The sequence below is a fragment of the Gracilinanus agilis genome, chromosome 2 (genome assembly GCF_016433145.1).
Source record: "Gracilinanus agilis isolate LMUSP501 chromosome 2, AgileGrace, whole genome shotgun sequence".
Lineage (NCBI taxonomy): Eukaryota > Metazoa > Chordata > Mammalia > Didelphimorphia > Didelphidae > Gracilinanus > Gracilinanus agilis.
In genome coordinates this window covers 451,187,650-451,212,208 of record NC_058131.1, presented here as the reverse complement: position 1 = coordinate 451,212,208, position 24,559 = coordinate 451,187,650, and the positions used below count along the sequence as shown (strand labels likewise).

The window sequence follows — 24,559 nt, the reverse complement described above, 5'->3', positions numbered from 1 at the left end:
TTCAACCTTGGGTTGCCAAGCAGCTGCATTTCTGACCAAAGGGGAAGAATGTTAACCTCTTGACTATTGGTTTGCTAAGAGCTTAAAGCTTTTCCATAAGGCCACAATAGTTTTCAACAAGAAGGGGTGTAGATCACGAAAGGGGTCAAAAGAGGAGTCTCAGATTTTTATCTGTTTGAGACTCTGTTTCTCTTATTGGCTTCTATCTACAATGTTTATTAACTGAGTGAATTTGGGTAAGCCATTTAACTTTCTTGTGTCTCAGTTTCCTCATTTGTAGAACAAGAGAGTTGGATTAAACAGTCTTTGAAATCCTTTCCAGATCCAGAGCTATGCTAAGGTGATTCTCATGGAAGTGTTAAATCTGGCAAGTCTCAACTTCTTGTTGTATAGTGTGTGGAAGTAATATTCTAAGGACCTAGACTTATGTAGGTTAAGCTAATTTTTGCTTAAAATGTCATCAAGATTTAATTGGCTCCCAGGAATAAGGCATACTGATGTAGTTTACTGCTTTTCTGAAAAATGAAGGGCTCTAGTTAGGTGATGATGCTTGACCAGCAGACTGCAAGACATAGAGACATAGGAAACATAGAGACAAAGAAGCTGTGCTCAGCTGAATCAATTTGCTATTCTCCATATTGCTATCAGCACAAAACCCAGTGGTTATTGAACGATTCCACAGGGAGAGCTTAGAGGCCAAGAGATGACATCTTTGGGAGATAGTAAGAAGTAAATGAAACAGTCTTACCAGCCCTGAAGAAAAAAGGAGGGAAAGTCTCTCAGAGGTCTTTGAGAAAGTGGGCATTTGTAATTTCTCTTCCATCCATGGGACTTCAAAGGCTGATCCTTGTTAGTGGACCAGGGAACACTGAGTGGATAATGGTACACATTGACTTTAGTACTGGGATATGCTTCATGCAAGAGAACAATGATCTTGTAGCTTTTTTAAACAGGTGGGTCTGAATAATTTTGAGGATTGCTGACTGTACCAGAAATATCATCATCTATACCTTGACCCTGATATTCTTGGTGTTGTTCATATCTTTATATCAGCAGATCTGCAATGAACTATAAAATGTGTAATAACCCATTATATGAAGCAGGTTTAGATCCAGGACTGAGACCTTTTAAATGAGGAAGGCAAAACATGATGCTTATGGTTTTTATTCTCTCATGTTTAGATACTGCTTCATGGGATCATTACAATGATAGTTCTTTTGTTTTGGACATCATTCCCTTTATTTTTTCTTCTATTCCCCGAACTCTACCTATGTGAGGCTTCTCAAATTCCTGAGGTCATAACTGACCAGTAATTAACCCAAAGTGCTGGATGATCTTTTAGAAGACCTTCAAGACCCGGTTATCAAGGGTTAGGGATGGTAGGAAAAATATCTGCCTGGCTATATGGGGGTGGGTTATTTCCTTAAAAGGTATTATCATCAGGATCCCCAAGAAATTAAGATTAGGGCTTCTCAAAAATAAATTCAAGAGGGACAGCTACATGGCTTAGTGGATTAAAAGTTAGGCTTAGAAGGGGGCAGCTGGGTAGCTCAGTGGAGTGAGAGTCAGGCCTAGAGACAGGAGGTCCTAGGTTCAAACCCGGCCTCAGCCACTTCCCAGCTGTGTGACCCTGGGCAAGTCACTTGACCCCCATTGCCCACCCTTACCAATCTTCCACCTATGAGACAATACACCGAAGTACAAGGGTTTAAAAAAAAAAAGTTAAAAAAAAAAAAGTTAGGCTTAGAAACAGGAGGTCCTGGGTTCAAATCTGACCTTTGAAATTTCCTAGCTGTGTGCCTGGAAAAGTCACTTAAGCCCTATTGCCTAGCTCTTACTACTCTTCTGCCTTGGAACTAATTCACTGTATTGATTCTAAGATGGAAGGTAAGAGTTTAAAAAGAAAAGAAAAAAAAAGAAATTCAATTAAGGCAAACTGAAGTACCTACTCCAAGCAAAATCTGTTTATTAACAATGATGTGTATAACTGTTAACAAAGTGGGTCAGACTGGTCACCTCAGTAAGGCCAGTGATTCTAGTGAGAAGAGGGGGAACCTTCTTTATTGACTTTCAGGAAAACAGGGGGATCTGGGTAGTTTTGAATCATTACATTTGGCCCTACCAGGAAAAGTGGGTTGGCATTCAAGCATGGCTAACTACATTCTGCTCTGACAATAAAGAAATGGGACTCATCTGCCTCTTGTAACCTTGGCTAGAAGATCAGTACTATCAGGTTGGCTGTACTCTTGAGGAAGAACAAACCCCCACTAATTGTACAAGAACAAGAAAGAACAGATGGCATATGTTTTAGGGAATGGTAGCAAATTAAGCTGATTGGGGCTTGAACAAAACAGATGTTCTAGGGGTTAACAGAATGAAAAATAACAGATTTTCTCTTTAGTCACACCTTTAAATTAACTCAGAGGGAAAACTGTATTCCTGAGCTTAACTCAAGCAGAGAAAGACAGAATAGAATAAATTATTAAGTGATAACAAAATCATTTTAATTTCCATATTTTCCCCCTCTGAATCAATGAAAAGTACTTTTTCAATGAATCACTTAACTGATATTCCAATTATCAAGTGACATTGAGTCTTATTCAACTCTCAGGACACAAAAATACCTAAAGGTACTAAACATTTAACTAAGGATTATTAATTATGAGGCTTATGTGTTTTACCATGACAGGAACATTGTGAGAGGGGAGAGAAAAGATTAACTGACACATTGATAAAATTCATTGGAAACCTTATGGGGAAGGAATGAGAGAAAGGGTAAAAGTCCAGTCTCTTTTGTAATAATTGATTACCAATGACCATCATGTCTTAGGGCTCAGATGTCTCATTCAGACATCTGGTTCTGAAAACCATTTCTTCTCAGGCATGCTGGAATGGGCCTGTTCCCAGAGCAACTCTGAAGGGAAGCATTTCTCCTTGAAGATCTGCTTTCTTGGTCAGGTAGTAACCTATAGAGATTCTTAGATGTTTCTGTTAAAATCTTTTGCAAAATAGATCTCATTATAAGTTAGTATAGCCTTTTAAATTTTATTTTTCTAATAACTAGGTTATGTGATGAAAACCAGCTCAAACCTTATGGTTGTGATCCGATTAACAACAGAACTGTAAGAGGAACATCAAATTAGGAACCCACACATTCACATGAATCTTCAGAGAATTTGAATCTTTATATTTCCCTGGCTGCTTCTATCTTTACCTTTTAAACCCTATACCTTTATCTAGATGCTGCCAATAACAAGCTGAAGGAAGAATTTTTTTTAAGCCTTTACTTTCTGTCTTAGAATCAATACTAAGTATCTATTCCAGGGCAGAAGAGTGGTAAGGGCTAGGCAATTGGAGTTAAATGATTTGTCTAAGGTTATACAGCTAGGAAGTGTCTGAGGCCAAATTTGAATACAGGACCTAGAATCCTAGGCTTGGCTCTCAATCCACTTAGCCACCTAGCTGCTCTTCCAGGAAGACTCTTACAAAATAAAATCTATGAGGAACTGACATAAACTGAGCCTTTCTGGTACCAAAGTAGACATGTGAACTAGTAGTGCTTTTCTGAACAGACACTGACTCCACTATTATTTAACTTCCTGTGATATCTTAGCCATTTGTTATGTTGAAACATTTCAGAAATTCAAATAACAATTGAGAAATCAAGATTTAACAAAAATTTTTTAACTGTTTTATGCAGTGAAAATATAATTTTTATAAATAAAATAGAAAATCCTAAATCCAATTTTTAGAATTTTTAAAGTAGAAAGTGTTCAAGGTCTATATGCCATTAGAATTATTAACATTTTATGTTATTTATAATTATTTACATATATAGTCATCTAATCTTTTTGATTTCTCAGAATTTCTCACAGCAGCTAACCAGCCAATTGCCTCATTAGGAGGAGGAGATGCTGCTAAGGATTTATTCCTAAACATGAAGATAAGTAACAATACTAATTTAAGTAGATGATTTCTATTCCTGGGTCCAATGGCTTCATAAATACATTTACCTAAGAAATGCTTATTTTATTTCAATTATAAGAAAAAGATGTGGGAAGGGACATGTAAATGTACTAAGTAATTAATTCCAGATTGTAACTATTAACAGACAAGCCAAGAATTCATTAACTTAGTTGTTTAGGATATGGAAATGTCTATAACTTCAGATTGAAAACAATGAGACCCTATTTACTTGCATTCTATTATAGAATCTTAGATGTGTTTTAGAATTATTCTATCAAATAATAGAATAAATATTGGGCTTATATCTTTTACTGACCACTTGCCATGATCATAGAAATTTATTACAATAGGAAAAAGGAAATTTATTATAATAGGAAAAAGCAAGGGAATGACTATAACAGGATCAAACCTGGTCCTTCAGGCCTAAGCATCAGGCCACCCAACACAGCTATAATGGGATAAAGCATAAAGTTCTATTTGATTTCAGACATTGTTCCTTCATTTTTTTTAAACCCTTACCTTCTGTCTTAGAATCAATACTGTATATTTGTTTCAAGGCAGAAAATGGTAAGGGCTAGGCAATGGGGGTTATGTGACTTGTCCACAGTCTCTGGTCTGACTCTCATTCCACTGAACCACCTAGCTGCCCCTCTGTTCCTTCATTTTCGAAGAAAACCAATTATTTCACAGGGTGATATCTTAACTTGCTTGTGAATTGGATTTAAGTGAGGCAGAGTTGCACAAAGTCGTCAGGCTCGCTCTCTTCCAGTCATCTCAAGTCAGGCCAACTGGTGGGCTGGGATGCAGTAAAAAATCTTAGTGTCTTTGATATCTGAACAATCTGTGGGCAGGGATGCGGTGGAAGACCTGTTTAACAAACAACAGGAGAGTGTCTTTAATGTCTGAACAATCTCTGGGCCCTTCAAAGTCCCTAATTCAGCCACCTTCATGGCCATTGCAACAAATTGTTCTTATCCTCCCATTGTGCCAAAAGAAATCTTCACATGATTGGGGAAGACATCCTCCCTAAGTCACTGACGGGTTTGAAACCTGTCAGGTATCCTCAACCTGGTCTAGCCCATCCCCTGAGATGGTTTTGCCAGAGTGTGGTTGCTGCTCATGTTATAGTTTCTCAGAGCCACAGATGAGATTTGGATGACAGATTGACACCAAAGGTGGATGAGCAGCCCTGAAAAGGGGCTTGACAAGCTTTCCCACCAGAAGTTCTAGACTTTCCTGAATACCCTATATAGGTAAGAGAGTCATATAGACAACTAATTATATGACAGGGTATCACAACAAGTTCAGAATTAACCATGTGGGAAAATTTCTTGCATAAGAAACTGAGTAAACTGGTCCTACTTTAGCCTTTCCAAGGCCCTCCCCCCAACCCTCACCCCACCTTACCCCAAACTATTCCCCAGGGATATTTACATTTATTCACTGGTAGCAGAAAAAAAGCAGATGGTGCCACAAAGTTCTTTCATTTTTGCCCTAGGGAAAAGATTCTAAGGAGTCTGGTCTCATTCTGGAAGAGTTTGACTCTGTTTTAGGAAAATCAATGTAACTGCTGAGGGAAGATGGGATTTAAGTGGGGAAGACACTTGAAGTAGGGGAGATCTACCAGCAAGTTATTTCCAAAATGTAGGCAGGAGGTAATCAGGGCCTATAGAAGAGAAGGGGGGAGGCACAGGAAGGGATATTACTAAGGCAGAAACATTACCTGATAACTGGGTGGATATGGGAGCTGAATCAAGGATGACATGTAGTTTTCAAGCTCTGAGTGACTGGAAGAATGGTGGTACCCTTGACAGTGGTAAAATTTGGCAATAATGATTTCTTTTTTGGACATGTTGCATTTAAATTTCCACAGGACATCCACTTAGAGATGTCTATTAGGCAGCTGGAGATGTGAGACTGGAAGTCAGAAGATTTTTATTCAGTCCTGTTAGACTGGTATACTCTATATGAGGTTTTCTTGGCAAGATACTGGAGAAGTTTGCCATTTCTTTCCTTAGCGCAGTGCTGGCAAACCTTTTAAAGATACTATACACAAACTGCACCTTCAAACCCCTGTGAACCATTCTTCCCTCTTCCCCCTTCCCCCAATTATCTTAGAGAGCAGAAGGAGGAAGTACTCACAGAGCATGCAAAAAATGTCTTCAGGACCAGTGGAGAGGGGTAACAGAGCAGCCCCCTCGGGCACACTGGGGGCATTTATACCACATCTTCAACAACTCAGCTCTACTGGATTAAGGCAAACAGAGATTAAGTGATTTGTCTGGAGTCACAGAGCTAGTGAGTGTGTCTGAAGCTAAATTTGAATTCAGGGCTTCTTGACTCCAGATCATCAGATCAGAGAATCATGTGCATATAGGGATGACAAATGAATTCATGGGAACTACTAAGTGAAAGTTTGGGGGAGGAGAGGAGAGGTCCCCGACAAAGGGTGGATACTCATGGTTAGTGGATGTGACCTGGGTGAAGATCCACCAAAGGAGATAGAGAAGGGGCAGTCAGATGGTGGGAGAATCAGGAGAGGAGGACACAGCTGAGTGACCAATCCAGTAGCCGCGGGACATTTGCGAGATTGCTCATTTATTCGTTCTTTCTCTTGTTCAATAGGGAGGGACGACGAAAAAAGCTTGCTAATTAAAAAAATAAAAAATAAAAAAACCCCCAAACAATAGAAAAAGAGGAAATAGCTACGAACAGGTACCAGCGCTACTGACCATAGAGCGGGCGGAATACGGGGCTAGAGGTACCGGAAGTCGTTCCCCCTGCAGGGGCGGGGTCGGGTCGGGTCCGGAGCGGGGCGGGCTGGGGGCGGGATTGGGTCCTTCTCCGGTGCATGGGTCGCAGCCCCGCCTGCGGCTGGGCGTCCCGGTTTGGTGCGGGCGCCTCGGAGGACGCTGTGAAGCACCCCTCCCCTCCCCGGCCCCCCCGCCGCCCGCGGGACCGGGCTCTGGCGCAGTGGGGCCCGGAGGCGGCGCATCCAACCGCGACATTGGCAGTCGTGCTCGGGTCCTGACCTCCGCCCTCCTGGGGTCCCCAGAGCCCAGAAGAAGCAGGAAATGGCAGACGAGGCACTTTTCTTGCTTCTCCACAACGAGATGGTGACTGGCGTCTACAAGTCCGCGGAGCAGGGGGAAGTGGTGAGTGACCACTGCCCTGGCCCAGTACCCTTCTTTCCCCTCCAGGCCCCTTTCTTCCCGTCTCCCACCCTCCCCAGTCTCTTTTTTGTTTAACTCTTTTTTTGTTCTTGTTTCCAATCTAGTCCACAAACTTCACACAGTCCTCCCAGTCCTATCCACGATTCCTCTCATTCCCTCCCTCGCCCTATTCCTAATTCAGTTATCGTGTCCTACCAGAGTAAGATCTCTTCCCTACACCATGTCTTCTCCAAACACTGCGATCCCCGTGGTGCAGGCCCCCTCATAGTTGCTTGGTCCTCTGCATCCAGCTTCTTACTCTAGTGCATCTCAGCTGTCAAATTAATCTATACCTCCTGACTGTTATCTTCCCTTCCCTATTCAGTAAATCCTAGTGGCTCCCTGGTACCTCCTGTATCAAATATAAAATGCTTGGTCTTAAAATTCCTGCATAACCTTGCTTCTTCTTACCTCTCCAGTCTTAATATTTAGTCGTTTTCATAACCTTTTCTCTTACTCCATCTCCAAGTTCAATCATTTTCATTGTCTTCCTCAATGCCTGGGGAAGCTCTGTCTTCGTTTCCACCTTCTGGCTTCTCTGACTTCCTTCAAATCTCAACTAAAGTCTGCAATTTTATGGGAAGCTCTTCTGCCCCTTCTTACTCTTGGTTTCTTTCCTCTGAGAGAAATTCCACTTTTCTGGTATATATATCTTGTTTGACTTAATTGTTTACATGTTTCCTGCCTTGTTAGACTGTGAGCTTCTTGAGAACAACTTTTTGCTTTTCTTCGTACCCCAGCACTTAGTAACATTTCATTTGCTTGGTACATAGGCATTTTATTGTTGTTTTCAAAGAGGACCTGAAGTTGCTCATAAATTGAATTTAAGTGAGGCTGAATTGCAGAAAGACATCAGCCTTACTCTTCCAGAGCCATCCAATTCAGGTGGGTGGCAACATAAAAGTTGTCTCGTAGTTGAGAGACAGTATAAAGAGAACAGAGAAGGTGGCCTAGAGGACACAGCCTTGGGTATAGTTAGTGGGTTTTATAGCTATTGGAGTTTTTTTGTTTTTTAATTTTGTTAATCTCATCTTTGTTTTTTAGAATTTCTATTTTGATACCTAATTGATGTTTTAAAATTTGCTCATTTTATAACTTTTTTACTTGCATTTTCAATTCATTTATCTGTTCTTTTTCGTTTTTCATTAATGAAAGTGTTTAGAAATAAAAAAAAAATTTCCCTAAGGATTGCTTTGGTGGCATCCCATAAAATTTGGTATGTCGTCTCGTTGTTGTTGTCTTTAATGAAAGGAGCTATAGTTTCTGATTTGTTCTTGACCTGCCAGTTCTTCAGGATTAAATTTTGTAGTCTGTAGTTGATTTTTAAAACTTTTTCATTGGCCTTTTATTTAACATAATTTATATTGCATTGTGATTTCTTCATGTTTGTGAGGGCTTTGTGTCTGAAGATATGATCAATTTTGGTGATTATAGCAGAGGCATAGATATTTTTACTCATTTATATTTCCACTCAGTAATCATGAAAGGTCTATCATATCTATTGTTCCTAAAATTCTATTCATTTTCTTAACTTCTTTCTTATTTATTTTTTTAAAATCCTTACTTCTCATCTTAGAATCTTAGTGTTTATCATGGCCGTGTGACTTGCCTAGGGCCACACAGCTAGGAAGTGTCTGAGGTCAAATTTGTACCCAGGACCTCCCATCTCAAGGCCTGGCTCTTTGAGCCACCTAGCTCTGCCCCCTCTTATTTATTTTTTAGTTATATTTATCTAGGGTTGACAGGTAAATTGAAGTCCCCCATTAATATAATTTTGCTATCTATTTCTCCTTGTAGTTCATTTAGTTTTTTCTTTTAAGTTTTTAGAAGCCATACCATTAGGTTCATATATCTTAAGTATTGAAATTAATTTATTGTCTATGTTACCTTTCAATAAAATATAATTTTCTTTTTTTTTTTTCTTTAAATCCTTAACTTCTGTGTATTGGCTCCTTGGTGGAAGAGTGGTAAGGGTGGGCAATGGGGGGGGGTCAAGTGACTTGCCCAGGGTCACACAGCTGGGAAGTGTCTGAGGCCGGATTTGAACTTAGGACCTCCTATCTCTAGGCCCGACTCTCAATCCACTGAGCTACCCAGATGCCCCTTTCTCTATTTTCTAATTAAGTCTGTTTTTTTTTTTTATTTGAGAGATAGGAAAGAATTATTGATAGAAATGGAATAAAGTTGAGAAAGGGACTTAATTCATTCTTTTGATAGTTATAGTACATTGTAACAGTTTAGAAATATTAAAGTATTGAGATAGTACTAGATGTCAGAAACGAATGAAAATTCCTGAAAATATGAATAAATTATAACTAGATTCATTTTTTAATTGAGAAGGAAAATTTAACGTGCTCATTGTTTTGAAGATACTTGGGAACTTTTGTAAATTTTGGAAGGGATTAATCAACCTTTTTAATTTGGGGGATTACTTTAAAGTTCTGTCTTCGATTCAAAATTCTATTTTGTTTTATAGGAAAATGGAAGGTGCATTACTAAGCTGGAGAACATGGGTTTTAGAGTGGGACAAGGATTGATAGAAAGGTAAGTTCAGTTTGGATCATAATGATAGTAATAATAATAGCTGATATTTTATGTAATGCTTTTTTTATGTAAAGTTATTTCATTTGATCCTCACAGTAGCCTTGTGAGATGAACATTACAGTATTATCAAATATTATCCTTCTTTTACATATTAGAAAAGAGTATCAGAAAGTTCAGATGGCATGTCCATAGTCATATAGCTAGTAAGTGTTAGGGGCAGGATTTGAAATCCAGACTCTCCTAATTCCAAGTCTAGCATGTTTTCTATACAATGCTGACTGTCTTTATGTTATTACTGGTTAAGTCATAAATGAAAATGCCTTGCATTTTAAAAAGAGAGCTCTGTTGGCATGCTGCCGTAAATCAAAAATACGTTGTGAAACATATTGATCCATATACCAGGTTCTTAAGAGTTTGAAAATAAGTTTTTATCAAGGCTTTGTTATAAGATATTTTTCTACACGTAATTATGTTTCACAGCTTACTCTTCTTAATATTCTTTATTATCTTCTTTTCCCAATTCTGTTGTCCTTCTAAACATTTATTTTAAATGTATCTAAGAATAAATAATAGCTGAATATCAGATAGTTTAAACTAGTTTAAACTACAAAATCAGTACAGTAGGACTTAAAAACATATTTGACTTTCTGTTCTCAAAATCTCAGCATATCATTGAAATTTTAATTGTAACATAAGTTGGGATTATAATTTAAATTTATTTTACCTGATATTTTTCACTTATGACAATTGAAACATTACATTATAAATAACTATAAATAAACATAATGACAACTGTGTAAACATTATACGCAGTTTTGCCATTTGGAAATTAGATTCGTGATTTACCTATCTTGATTTCTTTTGGAGGAAAATATTGTAATGTTATTGCTTTTTGAACTTTTTAGGTTTACAAAAGACACTGCAAGGTTCAAGGATGAGTTAGATATCATGAAGTTCATTTGCAAAGATTTTTGGACCACTGTTTTCAAGAAACAAATTGATAATCTAAGGACAAATCATCAGGTATTATACAAATTAGATTTGTTTTGCCTGTTACAGATTTTATCTCATTAAAGTAAATTTATGTCTGCTGTTTACTTTTGTTATTAAAATGTTAAAATGATAGTTTAAAGAGTTGTTTCTTTTAACTTTCATATTTTGTCACTATATTAAATTTAATGAGTCACGTATTTTGTCATAAGCACTGGATACAGTGAATAAAAAGCAAAGAGAAAAATCTTTAGTTATGTATAATTGGAATTTGGGAGATGCCATTTAAAAGTATGTTATATATTTCCTATGGACATGTGAGGGACTTTGAAACTACATTTTCCATGATTCCTCATGGCAAACAGGAAGTATGATGATGTAAGAGAGGGGTTAAATCTCCTGGGTGAGGAGGAAGTTGCTCTCTGAGCTGGCAGGTGCAGGATGATTTGAAAGGTAAAAATGGCAGAGGCAATGTGAATTCTTACAGGCGCGGTCTTATATATATTTTACCAGCATGGCCATGGCTTTAATTAAACTACTAATTTCTATATTTATATCAGTCTTTATCATTTTTAATCGTAACAGTTATGACTAGCGTTTTTTTTAAAAATTGAAAATAATACTTTTCCTGTATACTTTGTTGAGGGTTGGGGGATAGTTCATAGGTGTGGAACTTTGCAAGTAATGTCAAATTTTTTTCAAAGTATTGATTGACTTTGTTGACATTTTTTTTCTCTTCTTTTTCTTTTACTTTTTATTAAAAAAAATTTTTTTTTCTCTCTCCAAGAGAATGGCTCTTGGAGAGGTTTAAGGATACAGAGAGAAATCTAGGCAATTTAAAAACAACTGATATCAGTAAAAATCTATTTAAAACAACTGATATCAGTAAAAATCTATTTAAAAAGGGGGCAGCTGGATAGCTCAGTGGATTGAGAGGCCTAGAGATGGGAGGTCCTAGGTTCAAATCTGGCCTCAGACACTTCCCAGCTGTGTGACCCTGGGCAAGTCACTTGACCCCCATTGCCTACCCTTACCAATCTTCCACCAAGGAACTAATACACAGAAGTTAAAGGTTTAAAAATATATATATATATATAAAAATCTATTTAAAAACATAACTAATTTATTTTATTATTATTTTTTAAACCCTTACCTCCATCTTAGAATCAATACTGTGTATTGGTTCTAAGGCAGAAGAACGGTAAGGGGTAGGCAATGGGGTTAAGTGATTTGTCCAGGGTCACCTAGCTAGGAAGTGTATGAGGTCAGATTTGAACCTAGGACCTCCCATCTCTGGGCCTGGCTCTCAATCCACTGAGCCACCCAGCTGCCCCCTTAAAAACATAATACTTTAAAAATGCACTCAAATTCATTTTTAGAATTACTTGGTTTTCAGATGTTTTGGTGTTTATTCAATGTATTAGTGTTGGTAATAGGTAAGATCTTAAATAAGAATCTGACTATTTTAGGGCTATTTAAGAGACTGTAGAGAGAAACATGATTCTAAGGCAGAAGTTTGAAAGAACTGAAAGAATTGTTGGGCTTGGGTTCAGAACCAAACACTATTCACTTAACCTGATTTAGCTTCAGTTTCCTCAACAATAAAATAAGAAGCACTTTGCAAACCTTAAAGTGTACTAATATGAGTTATTAGTTTAGTTAAACAGTTATTAGATATCTCATTTTAGACTGAGGTGAGGTAACAATTACTGCTATCTTTATGGCTTTAGGGGTAGGGAAATGGAATCAGTAGAAGACATTTTGACATATCTTAAGCTTTCTGCTTCCATTCTCATAAGTGAAACTTTGTGGAGGGGTGAGGAGGAGTGAATTGACAAGGGTTTGTCTTTGATTTGAAGACTTTATGTAACATTTTTATCTTAGGAATGTTTTATAAAAAGCTGATTAATAAGGTAGACAGTGCTAAACAAGACTATTTAAAATAATCATATTCATTTTCTGTTCACCAGCTTTGTTACTGTAGTTATTATCTATATGACAAAGAAAGCAAGATTATGTCTCCATATTAAAAATAAACTTATCCTGCATTTTATGAAACATAGGAATTATTAAACAATAGGATTGGTCTATTAATTTTCTTAACTTAATGATTTATAATTAGTTACTTCAAAAGCTATAATAATGTGTTTAGTAGGTATTAGAACACATTAATACCCTATATCGAACACATTAATCCCCTATTATTAAATATTGCCTACTAATTTCAAAGTTTTAGCTGGATTTCCATTTGTTTTACTTTGAAGTGAAAAGGGAGATGAATCCTTTTAGTGTACCTCAACAGGGAAATTAATTGATGAGTGATTTGATGAGAATTAAATGATGCTTTAAGGCTAATTTTTTGTATGAGAGGCTGCCTTACTCTGGATATAGGGCCAGGGAATGAACCTTGGGGTTAGGAGAGCACTGGGTTTTCAGGTTCTGCCCAGGAGCCACATTAGCTATATTGCCATATGCAAATCATTCAACCTCTCTGTGTTGCAGGCATTCTAAAATTCATAAGGTAAAGCTGAATTGTGAGTCTATTTCTACAGGGGGAGTTTCTGATACCATTGAAATTAAAGGTCTAAACCAAAAATAAAATTAAGTTTATATGGTTGTGTAGCACTGATAACTGTGTGTTATCATAAGTAGCTAGTCTGATTAAGTGAAGTCACTACTCTCAATTAGACAATTGATATTTTCTGACCTGCTGCTCTCCTGCAGTTTTTAAAAAATTAGTTACTGTATTTTGAGCATAAACTATTTTCTTGAACTTCAAAAAAGTATGAGTTATTGATTATATAACTGAGCAATCTCAAAGAATAAAAAAATACTAACCAGATGTTTCTCTTATATTTTGGGGACAGGGTATCTATGTGCTTCAAGACAACAAATTTCGACTCCTGACTCAGATGTCTTCAGGAAAACAGTATTTAGATCATGCACCTAAGGTATTTCATAGAAGACTATGAATCTCTTGAAGACAAAATACTATAATTGAATGGACATATTCAATGCTGATCATTGTAGATTTGTGAATTTAAAATAGGATAAAGACGGGAGTAGAAAGGTATCACAGTGAGAAGAGTAGTCAGGACTTGAATTGGGACGTCTTTTGTCCAAATCTGGCCTCAGACACTCTGTGACCCTGGGCAAGCCACTTAACTTCAATTGCCTGGCCCTTGCCACTCTTCCTAGTATTGATACTAAGGGAGAAAATAAGGGTTTAAAAAATAGGATTATAGGCCTTAGTCTCTAAGACTTGAAAAAAAACCGATCATTTAAAGGGTAATTATTCACTACAAAATAATGTGCTTTAGAAAAGGATTTATCACTGGGTTTCACTTGGGAGCTCAGGCATTAATTATTAGAACTTTTCATGGTATTGTAGAAACCAACAATTTTTGGTGTTTTCGTGGAATTTATACCTCAGGTATAAGTATAAAGCAAGTAAAATGGGAAATGCTTATTACTACCTACATAAGAATTAGATTTCTGAAATACTCTTTGAAAATTTAATTAAAAATTTTTTTCTTTGATGAAATGTTTTAAAAACTTGGGATGTAGGATTTTATATATGAAGCCCAGAAAAGTCAAATGACTTGTCCATGGTAATACAAGGAATGCTAGAGCTAAAATTTAAACCCATTGACTCCAAATTCATTTTTCTTTCTACTTAACCAGACTGTAAAGTATAATCAGGACATGGATAGAATTCTGGATTCTCAAAGACAATGCTAATGGAGCACAAATTCTGGTAGTTTTTCACTAAGTTAGAAAGTCCCTGAATACAGGTCTGGCACCTGGATTGAATGTTTGGTATTTGAGTGCCAGACTAGCCACGTTGGCTGAGATACCTCACCTGCAGGCTGACCAGCAAATAATGAATTTTCCCATCATACCAAATCAAGACTTGTTTATATACAGAACTTGAAATGTTATAGAAGAGACCAAAAAGAGCTAAAAGGAAAGACAAGCAGAACAGTTAATGCTCTTTATCTGTTTTGCTTTATCTAAGTAAATGTTCTTTTGATATTTAAGAATAAAAGAAATTTAAGTAAAAAAGTTATGTAAACCTGTTAGAGTAGTCTTTGCTTCTTTGTAATAAAGTCAAGTTCCAATTTTGAGAGCCACTAATTCAGGATTTGTAATGACAAAGTATACCTAATTTTTTTTGTCAGAATACCTGATTATTGAGCAAAAATTTAAACACATGACATAATTTTGTAATTAATCAATATTCACCATAGGCTTATTGTGAATTAATTTAAAAATTTATTGATAGCTTTTTATACACCAGCCGCTTCCAATATACCTTCCTCAAATTTTGCCTTGTAACAAAGAAAAAAGTAATCAAAATCCAACAAAAAAAATACCTTTGTTAAACATTATTACATAGCTGTTGTATTACCTCTGTTTTCAGAATCAAGATTGGTAGTACAATTAATTCAAGTACATTTGCTTTTTTGTATGTTTTTTACTTATTTTAGTCCTGCATTTTGTATTCTTCATTATGTTCTATGCTCTACATTATTTATACAATACAGTTCATACAAGTCTTCTCATGTTTCTTTAAATTCCTAGTTTTTGTCATTTCTTGTGGCAATATTCTATTGTATTTACCACAATTAAAAAAAAATCCTTACCCTTTGTGTTAGAATCAATACTAAGTAGTAGTAGCAAGGGCTAAGTGACTTGCCAAGGGTCATATAGCTATTAAGTGTCTGAGGCCAGATTTGAACCCAGGACCTCCCATCTCTGGGCCTAGCTCTCAATCCACTGAGTCAACTAGTTGCTCCCCACCATTTTTTTTTTTAAACCCTTGTACTTTGGTGTATTGTCTCATTAGGTGGAAGATTGGTAAGGGTGGGCAATGGGGGTCAAGTGACTTGCCCAGGGTCACACAGCTGGGAAGTGGCTGAGGCCGGGTTTGAACCTAGGACCTCCTGTCTCTAGGCCTGACTCTCACTCCACTGAGCTACCCAGCTGCCCTCCCCACCATTTTTTAAAATTTAAATTTAAAATCTTTATCTTTTCAGTTACATGTAGAAACAATTTTTGATATTTTAGAATTCAAGTTTTCTTCCTCCTTTCTCCCCCATTTCACCAGCAGTGAATAGTCTGATATAGATTATAACCATACTTTCCTGCAATACATATTTCTATATTGCTCAGTCATAATAGAAGTCACACATATAGTAGAAATATATAATATACACATACAATAGAAATTTCATGAAGGAAGTATAGTGGAAGATGCCATGCTTTTTTATCTGTAGTCAGACTCCAACAATTCCTTCTTTGGCCGGTTTTGCATAAATTCTTCCTTTGTGAGTCTGACAGATAAACTTTTTCATGTTCCCCCAATTTGTTAATGGTGGCACCCTTTATTTCTAGATTAGGTATCCATTTTGACTTTATCACTTGTGTATGATGTTGGTTCATACCTAGTTTCCTAGCAATTTTTGTCAGATAGTGAATTTTTTCCTCTAAAGCTTGGATCATTGGATCGTTATTGAACACTTAGTTGCTGTGGTCATTGACTGCCATGTGTTGATTGCCTTATCTAGTCCATTGATTTACCACTCTTTTTCTTAGCCAGTACCAGATTGTTTTGATGATTATAGTTTTATAGTATAGTTTGAGATCTGGTAGACCTCCTTCCATATTTTTTTCATTAGTTCCCTAGCCTTTTATTCTTCCAGGCGAACTTTATTTTTATTTTTCTGGTTCTATGAAATAATTTTTGAGTGGTTTGATGTCACACTGAATAGGAAAATTAATTTAGGTAGGATTGTCATTTTCACTATATTGAATGAGAATCCATGAGAAATTGGTGTTTTTCCAATTGTTTAGGCCTGATTTTATTTGTGTGAAGAGTGTTTTGTAATTGTGTTTTTATATATATACACACATACACATGTATATATATAAAATTGTTGGATTTGTTTTGGTAGGTATACTCCCAGGTATTTTGTATTGTCTATAGCAGTGATGGGCAGACTTTTTAAAGAGGGGGCCAAAGGAAAGGAAATGCTCATCTGTCAGTATGTTTCTAAGGCAGCTCTTTAGAATTTTCATTGTATTGTATCCTACTCATTGTATTTGTCAGATTAAGAATAATGTCGTGGCTGGATAGAACATTTCAGGGTCCCCCACCCCACCCCACCCCCATCCCCCCGCATCTGGCCCATGGGCTGTAATTTGCCCATCACTGGTCTAGAGTTATGAATGGAATTTCCTTTTCTTTCTCTTACTGTTGGATTTTGTTTGTGGTAAATAGAAATGCTGATGATTTATGTGGGTTTGTTTTGTATCCTCTGACTTTGCTGAAGTTAATTATTTCTGTTAATTTTTTGGTTGATTCTCTGCAAAGAACAATGACTTTGTTTCTTCATTCCCTATTCTAATTCCTTCAGTTTCTTTTCCTATTCTTATTGCTGGAATGAACATTTATAGCAGGGGTTGGCAACGTATGGCTCTTTCTGCAGGAGCCATAAAGTCATTTTTTTTTTTCAGGCGCTGTTACAGGAGCGCACACTGTGAGCACTGTATGGCTCTCACGAAATTACATTTTAAAAAATGTGGCGTTTATGGCTCTCANATGGTGTCCAGACTCTTTTTTTGATTGTGGCTTTCAGGTATTTTGATCTCATTCTCAGATTAGCTCTCTTAGATCTATTTTCCAGGTCATTTATTTTTCCAGTGAGATTTTAAAGATTTTCTTCTATTTTTTCTTTCTTTTATTATTCACTTTTTTTCTAATTTTGTCTTACTATTTCCTGATGTTTTATGGTTTCTTTAGCTTCTAATTTTCCAATTCTGATTTTAGGGAGTTATTTTCTTCCTTGAGTTTTTGTGTTTCCTTTTCCAGTTGCCAATCCTGCTGTTTAAAATGTTTTCTAAATTTTTTTTTGCCTCCATTTCAATTTAGTCCATTCTATTCCTTTAGGAGCAATTTTTTTTCAGTGTATTTTTGTGCCTCCCTTTCCTTTTGGCCTATTCTAGTTTTTAGGAAATTGATTTATTCAGTGAACTTCCCCCTCCCCCCACCCCCTGAGTTATTGAATTTTTCTGTCATTTCTCTTATTGTTTTTTAAACTTCTTTTCAAGTTCTTCCAGGGGTTCTTTTGGGGCCTGACTTCCTTTCACCCTTTCCTTTCAGGCTTTACATGTTTCCTTTTTGTCATCGTTGTAATCTTCTGAGTTTGTATTTTGGTCTTCCTTATCACTAAAGTAATTTTCTGAGGTCAGGTTTGGGTTTTATAAGGATTAAAATGAATAGTTTGACTAAAATATGAGAGAATGTGGTCGCTGATATTATAACTCAAGTCAAATGACTTTTTATTTAGCATCTTTATTTCCAAATAGAGGGGAAGAGTAAAGTAGAAAAATGTGAAAAGATGGTAGAGTAAGCATTCTAGCTAATCACCCTAGATATTTCTCTGGTGCCTGGCCCAACTTAGGCTGGGCTAACTAGCCCTCCACTGGAGGACTCTCAGCTGGAGGGTCATTTAGCTGGTGGTGAATAACCATGCGGCCTCCTCAGGAGGCTAATCTCTCCAGAAGCCAGGAAAGGAGTCAGCTTTTCACTCACCCAAAGCAGTGGTTCCAAAAGAGAAGATCCAAGAGCAGTCTTACCAAATGCTATAGTCCCAGGTCCACTCTGAAGAAGGTCCTTCACCAGCCTCCAAAGCCTCGAAAGAGCTTGAAGACTACACTCACAGAAGTTGCAGCCACTTTTAAAGACCCTAATTTTCATCACTTCCTGTGCCTTCCTCCACTTTACAGGGACCAATTGCAGTTTATAATTTTGCTTAGGACTGCGGAGGGTGGGAGAGTCAGTCATTTCTGAGTTGTCACCCACTTTGGCACGTGGGTTGCAGACCTCCCCCACTTGTGCATTAAGTAGAGTGTATACGTTTCTGGTGATTAAATTTAAAAGTAGGTGAGGGGAGAGTTAATCCCATCTTCACAGTTTTTTTTTTTTTTTTTGGTCTTTTTCTAATCCCCCCTACCCAATTACCTTACCTATCTGTTGAGGTTCTTCTCTGTTCCTGGGGTAGAAGGCCCACTGCTCCAACCAAGGTTGGAGTACTTTTCTCTGGTGCTGTTCCTCTGTTGTTTTGTGTGCCAGATTGGTCCCCACTCTGCTGCTTCCCTGCCTCTGCCATCCCCAGCTCTAGGGGCTGCTGCCACAGGTCTTCTGCTGCCACATGAGAGTGTGGAGTTTCCTATTGTTCTTCTGGTCCCCCTCTCTGCTCTCTACCATGTGGGAGTTTGGGGTTTCCTGCCTTCTATACCTGTGTAGGGTGGCTCAGGCTGGAGTCCTACTTGTTCTACAGCTTTGTTGCCTTTGAAGAGTCATGGCATGTTGGGCTGCTTTTTTTTGTTGTTGTTCTGATGCATCTCACAGATGCTAGACTGAGCTATTTTTTCTTTTTATCCCATTGAGATGTGTTCCTCCTATTTTCCTTTGCTTTGAGGCAGTTTATTAATTTTTTTTATGTAGGGTTGCACAATGTCCTTTACTCTGACATTTTAGCTTCCTGCAAATTCCACAATTTGTTTTTAATTACCCTTTTTAAAAAACTTCATCTCACTTATAAATACCAATTTACAATAAACATGTTATTCTACGTTCTAGCCAAATTGAACTACCTGCTATTTCCCAACTAAAAACAGAATTTCATTTCCTGTTTCATAGAGATGGAATGCCAAGTTTGGAAACGAGTAAGTTTGTCTGAAGCCTTTGGTCAACTTTGTTTCTTCTTCATCTGTTCATTTAGAATTTTTATCTTTTAAGGTTTAATACAATGGAGATTGTTTTCCTACTTCCCATAGTTGTTGGTATACCCTTCTTTCTCAAATTAAATGCTTATCTTTAAATTTTCTATTCCTTCAATAAGATGTAAATTCCTTGAGAGCAGGAACAGTTTTAAATTTTGTTTTTGAATCCATAATGCCTTATAGGCTTGTTAAAAATGCTTGTTGAATGAAAATATAGCTTCTTGTGCTGCCCCCTACCCCCCCAATCCCTGATCTACTTGCTTTCAAGTCTCTGTTATCCTGGCTTTTGGTCTTTGTTTAGCCCTAGCCTTCCTATTTACTTTTCTATAGATTAGATTTTTCTGCCTTTATTCTGAGAATTTCCTTGCTTTATTGTATTTATTCTTTTCCCTTTCTGTCTTGAATTTTTATTCTGATTAATATCCTATATCTTTAATCTCTTTGTGTTCTCCATGGAGTTAAAGCTTTTAAAGTACCAGATGTTTGCTGTCTAATGTTTTTCTCTGTTCTGTTTTTATTTGTTATTGACCCATTTGTGCTTCACTTTACAAGTATCAATACATGAGGGAAATAAGAAGTAGTATCCTATTACACAATAGACCTGTTTTCCAAAATCTTGTGATTGAATTCTACTCGTCTTCCCCATGATCATTCTTCTTTCCTTGGTTAGCCTATCTTAACTCTTTGGTAGCTAGTTGCTGCTAGAGTTTCAGTTTCCTTTCTTTCTCCCAAGGGAGGCACCACAGTTACGAGGTGGACTTCTGGTATGCCAATACAAATCTAGATTAAACCTATCATAAGGTCTTCATCTCCTATCATAGGTGTGTATACCTTTTCACTCCTGGGAGTGCTTTTTAGTGGGACCTTCTTGCCCTGTTAGGGTGAAATTTCCTTCTTTCATTCCTCCAGTTTCAATTCCTCTCTTCTGTTAACCTCCTCCCAATCTCTTACAGCATCTTTTCTTTTTGAGAGATTGTATGTAATAAGACTTGATAAGGGTTTATCACATACTCCTCTGTCCTCTACCTCCTCTCCCCATTTTTGTACCTTTGGGGGGTTTAGTCCATAGTACATATGGTTTAATCAAAGGTTATCAAACTTGAGGATCAAAATGCATTGTGGGAATTTAAGTGTCAGCACATTTCTTATTCATTTTTGTTTACATTTTATCCCTTTGTATACTTAAAATTTTTTTCTTAAGGATTTCTTTTACCTTACAAATCAGTCTTTTTCTTTTTTAAAGTAACTCTAGAAATAGAATCATTTTATTATTTATTCTGTAGTAATTACACTTATTCATTACCTCGTATTTCTTTTGTTTAGAGGAAGTGTTTACAAGCCAAATATTGCTATTTCCTCCCCCCCCCCCCCCCCCCCGCATGCTTCAAAAGGCTTCTCTTTATGTTTAAAGTACATTTTTAAAAACTGCTGATTAAATTAATACTTGTGACATATGCCATTTTGGGCTACAATTTGAATTTGCTTTTTGGAATATATTACTTCATTTCTTTCCAGCTTTTTAATGGTGTGTAATTATCTAGTATATTAGATTTTCCTTTCTTCTGTGTTTTTGAAGGTCTTTCTCCTGTTACCTTATGGAACTTGTTTTTTTGTCGTTAGACTTGTTAAATTTAACAATTGCCTATCTTGTAGTATGAAGCATAGGATTTTTTTCCTTAAGAGTTAATCTGTAGTTTCTTTTGATTGTAGCATTTTTTTATATTCAGAATTTCTGGATAATTTTCTATAATCACTCCTCAGCATTCTTGTGTTTACTTTACCCGTCCCACCTGGCTTTCCTATTTTTGGTATATACCAAAGTGTTCCCCTCTTTTAGACTTAGAAGAGAGTAGGGAGGGTATTTTGGACAATTTCTGAAGCCTTGGGGACTCCCTAACCAAAAGGCTGCCTTTGTTTGAAGGCAGCCTAATTTTTGCCCAAACCCTTCTTTTCCTGATGTGGTTGGGCAAATTAGTATCTGTCTTGTAGGCATCTATGCAGCAGAAGTGGATTCCAAAGTGAGTCCAAGGAACAAATCTATGAGTTGGTAGATAGAAGTTGGTATGGGGGGGTGCTGAATGCTTTAATTAAGGTTTAGCATTTATTTTCAATTCATAAGACTATAATCTTTAATTCAGCTCATTGTTCTACATCTGTACATAATTCCTTTTTTTTTTTTCAAGTGAGTGATTTAGTGGGGACTGGTGAAAATGTCTAGTTTATCTTATTGGTCATGTGACACAGAAGTCACACACAGTTTTTAATCTCTAGGCTTGGTCTTACTCAAGACCCTTACTACTTGCCCTCAGATCTCAAATAAAAATGATGTGGATAAATTTTAATCAAAATGAGAGAGCCTATAGCCACATGAAATTAAGACTATATTAAATTTATAAATCTGTAATTTCACAACTCTTCTACAAGAAAATTAAAACAGTATTACGTAGATTTACTATAGCTTGAATTTTTAAAAGGTATTATTTTTCATAAGTTAAATTTTTTTTGTTTGTTTTTAGTATTTAGCATTTACATGTGGCTTAATCAGAGGTGGCTTATCAAATTTGGGAATAAAAAGTATTGTGACGGCTGAAGTGTCAGCAATGCCAGCATGTAAGTAAAGTTTTTCTTTGTATTTTTAACAAAAGATTTATTATATTTCATAAAAAAACATATATGTAGTATGCTGTATGTTATAACTATAATACACCATATATACATATAGTATAAACATATGCAAAAATAATTTTTAGCCAATATAGAATTACACTTTATAAGATAAAAGTAAAAAAAAAGAAATGAGGATTTACTGAGTTTAATCTTAATTGTAACAAGAATGTGATTGTTTTTAAATGGGAATCTCAAATTCAGTCTAATTATGATAGCATGTATATTATCTCCCTTTTTTCTGGGGAAATTTCAACTACTAGAATAGTTTGATTTTACTTAAAGTGTAATAATTGGCAGCTGAATATGGCTTTATAATTTACAAAGTGCTTTAACATCATCACTGAATAGGGAACTGGATAACCAATTAATACTTGAAAAAGAAACCTTTCTGTAAATTAACAATCCTTTTACTTTAAATCCTCTGGTAAGGGGGAATCCATTGGCTCCTAAGGCATTCCAATTTTAGACAGTTCTAGTAGTTCTTTCCTTATGGCAAGTCTACATTTTTCCTCTTTACAACTTGTACTTATTGTTCCTAGTTCTCTTCTCTGGAATCAAGCAGAATGAAGTTTTTCCTCTTAAAGCTTTTCTTCTGTAGGCTAAATAGTGCTAGTTCCTTCAATATTCTCATTTGATAGGTTTTTTCCCCTTTGGGATTCTTTTAAAAGGTAAATTCCTTTTGCATTTAAGATGATGATACATGAACAAATTGTTTTTGAAAGTATCATCTCTCCTAACAAACCTTTTGTTATAGCTGCTAAAAAAGGAGTGGATTGAAAGGATAGAAAAACTGGTAACCAGGCTTGTTTTTGTAATATTAAGGTGTACTATTCAATAAATATTTCTTTTTTTTGTAGGTAAATTTCAAGTGATGATACAGAAGATGTAGCATGTTCTCAAATGCTTCTACGATATAAAGAAATTACTTTATTCATGTATAAAGATTTTTGAGTAGTTAACTTTTGACTTACTGGCATTGTCATAAGTTTCTACAGTACATTGATTCATGTAAGCTATATGTTAATTTATTAGATGATGTAATATTCACTCTCAAATAAAATTACCATACAATAGTTTATATATTATCTGATAGAATGGGAGAGTTTCAAAGAAAATTTTACTGAGACACTACACTGCACCTGTATTACAGTATGCCACATGCAACTTTTATTTCATGAAAAAAGTTATTAAATAAGCACACAACAATGTAAAAATATTTTTGTGCTTCTGCTTTATTGGTTCATGATATTTATTTGACATTAAAAAAAGAGGGCAAAACTAAAGTCTTGATGAATTAGCAAAGAGTTATTAAATAGATTTTAATTTTTTTGTTCAAATATTTTCCCCCAATTACATGTAAAAACAGTTTTTTAACATTCTTTTTTAAAAATATGAGTTCCAAATTCTCTCCTTCCTTCCCATCCCCTTTTCCTCCCTGAGTCATTAAGCAATCTGATACAGATTTTACATGTGTGATCATGTAAAAAAATTTTCCACATTAAATGGATAAAAAAAAAAGTTGGAGGTATATGTTAAAATGAACTTAAATGGAAGTGCAGCTAGGTGGCTCAGTGGATTGAGAGCCAGGCCTAGAGACAGGAGGTTCTAGGTTCAAAATTTGACCTCGGGTACTTCCTAGGTGTGTGATCCTGGACAAGTCACTTAATTTCCATTGTCTAGCCTTCTAGCCTGTATTGTCTGCACTTCTGTTTTGTAACAAATACACAGTATTGATCCTAAGACAGATCATAAGGGTTTTTAATTTAAGAAAAAAACAAACTTAAATGATTCTATATGCAACACTAGAATACAGTTTGTTCCTAGTAAAAACAATTTTCAGATTTGTATGAAGAGGGTTTTTATCTGTCTGGTCATGGCACTACAAAAACTAGGATTGGAAGAGGATTTCTGGGATCCACAAAGGTGGAAATCAAGGGTGTTTAGAAGAAATCAAATTGATGGGATGGGTACCAAATGAGATAAATGGTTAGAGGGATTATATTTCTAAAAATACATGAGGCCAGCAAGGGTGACTCTTCACATGCAAAGATTATTTGTCCAAGTCAATTTCACTATATTCAGCTAATGGGTAATTAAGAACATCCATTCTTCAACCATATTAGTTGACAGGAATATTCAGTTCCAACAATTTTAAACTACTTGTTGCACATGTTAAATAAAATGTCTATTTTATATTAAGTATTCCACATAGTTTTACCAGTGTTATTTAATAAATATTGTTTGATTTAATATTGATTCAATTTTTATTTTCAATTCAGTTTGCTTTAATCTATTCCTAAGAACATCTAGATGTCTTTATAGGTGGCTTCAAGTTTTACTTTATAACTTTATTTTGATCAGTGAGTTATTAGTATCCAAATCTCAACTTC

At 36.1% G+C, this 24,559-nt stretch overlaps 1 protein-coding gene across 2 annotated transcripts; it reads left to right on the top strand.

The window, feature by feature from the left end:
- The first annotated feature begins 6,798 nt into the window (after positions 1 to 6,798).
- TRAPPC6B (trafficking protein particle complex subunit 6B) lies at positions 6,799 to 23,385 on the top strand. 2 transcript variants are annotated; one of them, XM_044661965.1, is made up of 6 exons: positions 6,800 to 7,121; positions 9,655 to 9,722; positions 10,628 to 10,745; positions 13,580 to 13,663; positions 22,019 to 22,112; positions 23,027 to 23,385. In XM_044661965.1, exons 1-6 carry the CDS (start codon positions 7,041 to 7,043, stop codon positions 23,056 to 23,058), a joined length of 477 nt encoding a protein of 158 aa, XP_044517900.1. In that variant the 5' UTR covers positions 6,800 to 7,040; the 3' UTR covers positions 23,059 to 23,385. The 2 variants fall into 2 exon arrangements, with proteins under 2 accessions (XP_044517901.1, XP_044517900.1); XM_044661966.1 differs by lacking the exon at positions 13,580 to 13,663 and having other exon boundaries at positions 6,799 to 7,121.
- Positions 23,386 to 24,559: the final 1,174 nt, after the last annotated feature.